This window comes from Astatotilapia calliptera, chromosome 4 (assembly GCF_900246225.1).
Source record: "Astatotilapia calliptera chromosome 4, fAstCal1.2, whole genome shotgun sequence".
NCBI lineage: Eukaryota > Metazoa > Chordata > Actinopteri > Cichliformes > Cichlidae > Astatotilapia > Astatotilapia calliptera.
Window position 1 is genome coordinate 443,257 of NC_039305.1, and position 5,725 is coordinate 448,981.

The following is a 5,725-nucleotide window of genomic DNA, read 5'->3' on the forward strand; positions in this document are numbered from 1 at the left end:
ATGATCACAAACATTTAAGGCTCAAAACCATGTTGTCTCTCATGCTTCTCGTTTATATGTCAAGGACAGTTTTTCTGGGGACTTATTCACTTTTATTGTTGTGACAGAACATCTGAGTTCTGTGTTGCCGTTCTGGAGATAAACTCTCTGATCTCCTGATGGAGCATCCCTAGGATATCCAGCTTTGTGTTTATGGACTCTAACACAGCGGTCTCCAACCTTTTTTGCGCCACGGACCGGTTTATGCCCGACAATATTTTCATGGACCGGCCTTTAAGGTGTCGCGGATAAATACAACAAAATAAAACTAGTACCGGTACCGAAAAAAAGAAGATTTATTCATAACACAGTGAAAAGACCCAGGAAAACCGAGTAAAAGATAAAAACGATAACAAAATAACGCTGAAAACCGATAAAAACCCTGAAAACTATACATTTCACACCTGAGCCTCAACTCTCGTGGCCCGGTACCAAACGACTCACGGACCGGTACGAGTCCGAGGCCCGGGGGTTGGGGACCGCTGCTCTAAAACACTTACCCCAGGTCAGTTGTGAGTAGGTCTTCCTCTTTTTGTCGGTCCGCTTGGACGGGTTGTCCGGATGTTTGTTGGATTCCTCCATGACACACTGCTCAAAATATAGGTTCCTCCACCCTGGATGCCGATGCCACTCGTGGTCGTATGGTTGTTAAATGTAAAGTGGAAGTTTGATCTCGTTTACTGAGAGCTGCACAAAGTCTGCCCTGTTCTGTGTGTGCTGATCTTGATCAGCTCTGCAGAGGTTTCAGCTGTTCGGACACGACTGACCCAGCTGGCAATTAAGATGCAAACTGCACCGATTATTCTCACAGGAAAGTATGCTTATTGAGTTTTTTCATAGATTAATTTTATACTTTTATTTGAAAGCAAACTGAATCTTGTCTTTGTGCAAAAGTGCAAAGTTTCCCTGACCTGAGTGGACAGACTCAGTAAAGTAATGTTAAAGTACACCTGCATTAGTTAAAGAATGAACAGCCATGTTCATGTCAGTACAGACGCTGGCGCTGCAGCTCTGACTGCAGTGAGATATTATCGGGTTTATGTGGTGACTGCTGCTGATCTTAACAAAATCTTTTAAAAAAATATTCAGCTTTGGAGCAGAGTTTGTTTTTAACCCTGTCATGCATGAATTATGACAACCTCAATCAGGATCAGGCCTGAAAAGATAAATAAAAATACCTAAGAAAAAAATCCTGATTGAGGTTGTCATAATTCATGCATGACAGGGTTAAATGACAATGATTACAATGAAACACATCAAAAATCTGCAGTAACATTTAACAACCACCAGGTGGCAGGGTATGGAGCGACACATCAGTGTCCAATGTACTGGTTTATGTGCAAGTATACCATCAACACCAATACAAGTGCACACAAATACCAGCAAACAGCCTTTGAATAGCTGTAGTGACCACTGTGTGTGAAAGGGTTAATGTGGAGGTTACAAAGCAGTCTCAATCAGTGTTAATGAGTAACATCTGTCACACAGACACACTCTGTGCCGCTCACACCCAGTGAGAGAAATTAACTGAAATGCAATGAACACTTAACTTTTTTTTTTTACAGTTTTCCTGCGAGTGACTGAAGCAGAACTGCAGGACTGCAGGACTGCGCTGTCCTCTCACGTTTGCAGCTCTAACGACTCATTTGTCCCGGTGTTGTCCCCAGCTGCCCTCAGATTCACAGCTCAGCACCCCCGACATGAAACAGTCATGCATGTCTGCACTTAATGCCGATCACACTTTAAGTATATCTGTAGCCAAATCTAAACCCACGGAGGAAAAAGTCCAAAGGCTGAGCCACCGTGTTACCTGTACGTGTGTCGTTGCATGTTTCCTCCTCGGCATCCTCCTTACAGCTGATCGTAGACCTGCACAGCTTCTGTTTCACACTGACTGTTATCAGCTGCATGAAGAGGACATGATGTCTTTTATTTGACAGCATTAGTTTGAGATAAATTATTTGAATTTGAGGAGCAGGACTGCACCTCCTAACGTGTCCTCTGTCTATAGATGACATCGCCAGCCCTACAAGCTGTTCGTTTTCCTGCCTCACCCTCCCTCCCCCTTTTTCAGTTATTTCACTTGTCATTAGGACACGGAGGTCAGCCCGACCCCCCAGAGGCCTTCTTAAACTCCAGCTCAATTCATGTTCAAACCATCTGACTTTATCTACTAAAATGCTGTCAAACCGAAGATGAGAAAGTCAAAGTGAAAGATTTTCGCCGTTTTTTTGCAGCTTCCAGAATGACTTCACAACGTTACTCTGACCCGTGAAGCTTCAGCGGACGCAAACATGAAGGAGAAACGCACCAGTTCACAGTGGATCCCATCCCCAACCACAGCCATGGTTTCAGATATTTTAAGAATCAGACACAGTCCAGGTGTCTTTATTTGTGGTCACATAGTTAATTATTTTCATGGCAAGCACAAAGAAAACACAACGAATACATCGTTAAAGCATGACTGCCTTACACAGAAAGGACCTCAGCTGGTCCTGACTGTTTGTTGTCATGTTTGCAGTGGACTGCTGTGTCAGCGCATTTCATTCTTGAACAAAATCAGTTTTGCTTTATTCTACTGATGCTTTTTTCATGAGCTACAGAGTTTCCTGTGAACTTCACAGTAATGTGGTTTTTAGTGAGTGCACACCGATCCTCCAGATTTAGTTCAGCGGTGACGGCGGAGCTCTCCGCACAGTAAACCCTACATCTATGGGCGGCACAGTGGTGTTCATCTTGTGTTCACACCTGTCTCCCAGGTAACTGTCGGGGCAGTCGCACAGGTGTTGGTTGGAGTCCAGCAGCCTCTTGCACCGTCCCCAGTTCAGACACGTATCAGGATTGCAGACGGCAAGTGACCGGGAGTAATGGATGCAGATTTGGCTGTAGTGAGGTAAGTCATAGCGAACACTGTATTGAGGTGGAAGCCAATCATACCTCCAACATCTGAAGGACTTCATGGCTGCTGGGACTTCCACTAAGTCGTCCCACTTAAACTTGATGCTGTGCATCACCTTTAAAAACTGACCTACAGAAACTCCATCGACCTTGCGGTTGCAGTTTAAAATATTCTGTGCCATTTGATCGCAGTGTGTTTCTGGCAAAAGGTTATGGTAAAAGTAATATGGCTCCAGGTTACACGAATCCAGCTCCTTTACCACTGCTGCTGCTTTAGTGTCCTGCTCTTCTTTCAGAGTGTAGCCCACAGCCACAGTCACACTGTCCACAGGGATCTTTGTCATATTGTGAAATGCATATGTCGTGTCTGTATCAGTGTCATATACCACCACCACCCAGCTGTACCAGTTGTACTTCTGGTCCAGAACCGTCTTCACCTGAACAGCGATGGCTTGCTTGTTATTAGCAGTGTGAGCTTTGGCGGTCTCTATCACATCGTTCTTCATGAACTGCTCATAGTTGGTCAGACAGAACTGTACAGCTGAAATCTGAGCTTCAGAGACTTTCTTGAACATCTGCGTGTGTTCAGCTTCTTTGGCTGCTGTGTTTAAACCCAGGAGTTTCCAGTAGAACTGGTTGACTAGCATCCCCTTCCACAGCAGGCTGCTTAAATACAAGTTGTATTTTCCGATCTGACTCGTGTCACATTTAAACTTTCTCTTCAGGAGTTCGTTGATGTTTCCGCTCAGAGACGTGCTGGTGACTGTCAGGTAATGGTAAAGGTTGGTCATACCGGTCTCAGCTCCCGTGTTCTCATAGTAGTTGGTGAATATTTGTGCCAGTCGCCATTTGTCCTCACCTCGCATCAGCTCGCCACTCTCTCGAAACTCGTTGAACTTCCTCCAGGCGTTGAGGATGCGGAGTTCATCTTGAGAGTAGACGCTGATGTAGCTGAACCACTCTACGTCTGTTGCCAGGTCAGAGATCTGGATGGAGAGTGAATCCATCTTCCTGTTTACTTCAGCGAAGCCTTCCTTCACTGCCTTCAGCACTGGGTCGTCCTGTGGGATGAAGACTAGGACCATGCTGATGACAGAGGAGACCACACCTCCGATGCCAGGTGCCAGGCTAGCAAAGTTTGAAAGGCTTTTGATTACACCTACCACTTTATCTGGGTTAATATTTTCCATCACGTCTTTAAACAGAGACAGAGAATCTTTGACAGCATTCAGAACTTGATCAGCTTGGTCTCTGCTGTCTTCAGGCAGGTCTCTGCGAGCCCTGTAAGGTGGTGAGAGGTCAGCTGTGACGGGGTCACGGGGCCGAGCAGAGGAGGTCGTCCAGTAGAGAAACAGCAGTGAAGCCAAGAGCATCGAGGAGGGCCACCAACGGGATGCCATGGCTGTAACACACAACATGAAAGTCATTTCTAAATGAACGTGCAGCTCTCAGGTTCACATCCATAAAGAATAAACTGGTGTAAATCCTCAGCACAAACACTTTACAGGGACAAACGAGACGAGAGCTTGCGTGTTCTTTGTCGCTCTGAAAAAGTCTCGTAGCTTCATCAGGAAGTTTAACTGCCTTTTATGCTTTGATTTTGTATTTATTTGCCTTCTATTTTAACTCCCAAATTCATTTACTTTGATCCATTTAGTTTTCCTATTTGTTCCTTGTGATTAAGGCAACGTGTTCGATTCTGTTGATCCAGGTAATGAAAGTTCATCAGTCGTTGTGAATCCCGGTCAGCGTTGTTGTCCATTGGTTCATGACGACTGTGTTTAGTCTGTTCCTTCCCATCCCATACATGGCCACCTGGGTTGGCTGGCAGACTGTTTACTTAGCCTGATAGGGCGAAGAGGTCAGCTGTGACGGGGTCACGGGGCCGAGCAGAGGAGGTCGTCCAGTAGAGAAACAGCAGTGAAGCCAAGAGCATCGAGGAGGGCCACCAACGGGATGCCATGGCTGTAACACACAACATGAAAGTCATTTCTAAATGAACGTGCAGCTCTCAGGTTCACATCCATAAAGAATAACTGTGTGTAAATCCTGCAGCACCAAACACTTACAGGACAAACGAGACGAGAGCTGCGTGTCTTTGTTCGCTCTGAAAAAAGTCTCGTAGCTTCATCAGGAAGTTTAACTGCTTTTATGCTTTGATTTTGTATTTATTTGCCTTTCTATTAACTCCCAAATTCATTTACTTTGATCCATTTAGTTTCCTATTTGTTCCTGTGATTAAGGCACGTGTTCGATTCTGTTGATCCAGGTATGAAGTCATTCAGTCGTTTGTGAATCCCGGTCAGCGTTGTTGTCCATTTGTTCATGACGACTGTGTTTAGTCTGTTCCTTCCCATCCCATACATGGCCACCTGGGTTGGCTGGCAGACTGTTTACTTAGCCTGATAGGGCGAAGGGCACTGTCTCCGCTGAACTCTGGACACACATACACTTACACTGATGAGCACACACTCATCCCCCCTCACTTTCCAAACGCCTTCGATGCTTGTTTCCTGCGGGGGAACACGGTGGGTCTGTGTGCCGCGCTGGAATGGTAGCGCTGTGCAGGGCGGCTGCTGTGTTCGCTTCGGATTACTCCTCACCCCCCACCCAATCCTGTGGCTTGTCATGTCTTTCACAAAGTTGTGCTGTGGACATTTATGTGCTTTTTGTGCAGAGGAGTGTTTTTGTTTCCTGTTCTCATGCTGTCCTACCATGGAAGCACAGCATGAGTAGAGCTCTCTTTTTTTCCTCTTGTACTTTCCCATTGTAGTGTACATTTCAGTGT

The 5,725-nt window shown here is 45.6% G+C and overlaps 1 protein-coding gene across 1 annotated transcript; it reads right to left on the reverse strand.

The window, feature by feature from the left end:
* Positions 1–2,411: 2,411 nt before the first annotated feature.
* On the reverse strand, positions 2,412–4,371 carry LOC113019962 (cephalotoxin-like protein). The gene has a single exon (XM_026163625.1). The coding sequence runs from the start codon at positions 4,362–4,364 to the stop codon at positions 2,703–2,705; it is 1,662 nt and encodes a 553-aa protein (XP_026019410.1). The 5' UTR covers positions 4,365–4,371; the 3' UTR covers positions 2,412–2,702.
* Positions 4,372–5,725: the final 1,354 nt, after the last annotated feature.

What these genes read in the sequence shown, in the direction of transcription:
- LOC113019962 (XM_026163625.1), bottom strand. Translation starts at nt 4,364, where the DNA reads ATGACTTTCATGTTGTGTGTTACAGCCATGGCATCCCGTTGGTGGCCC.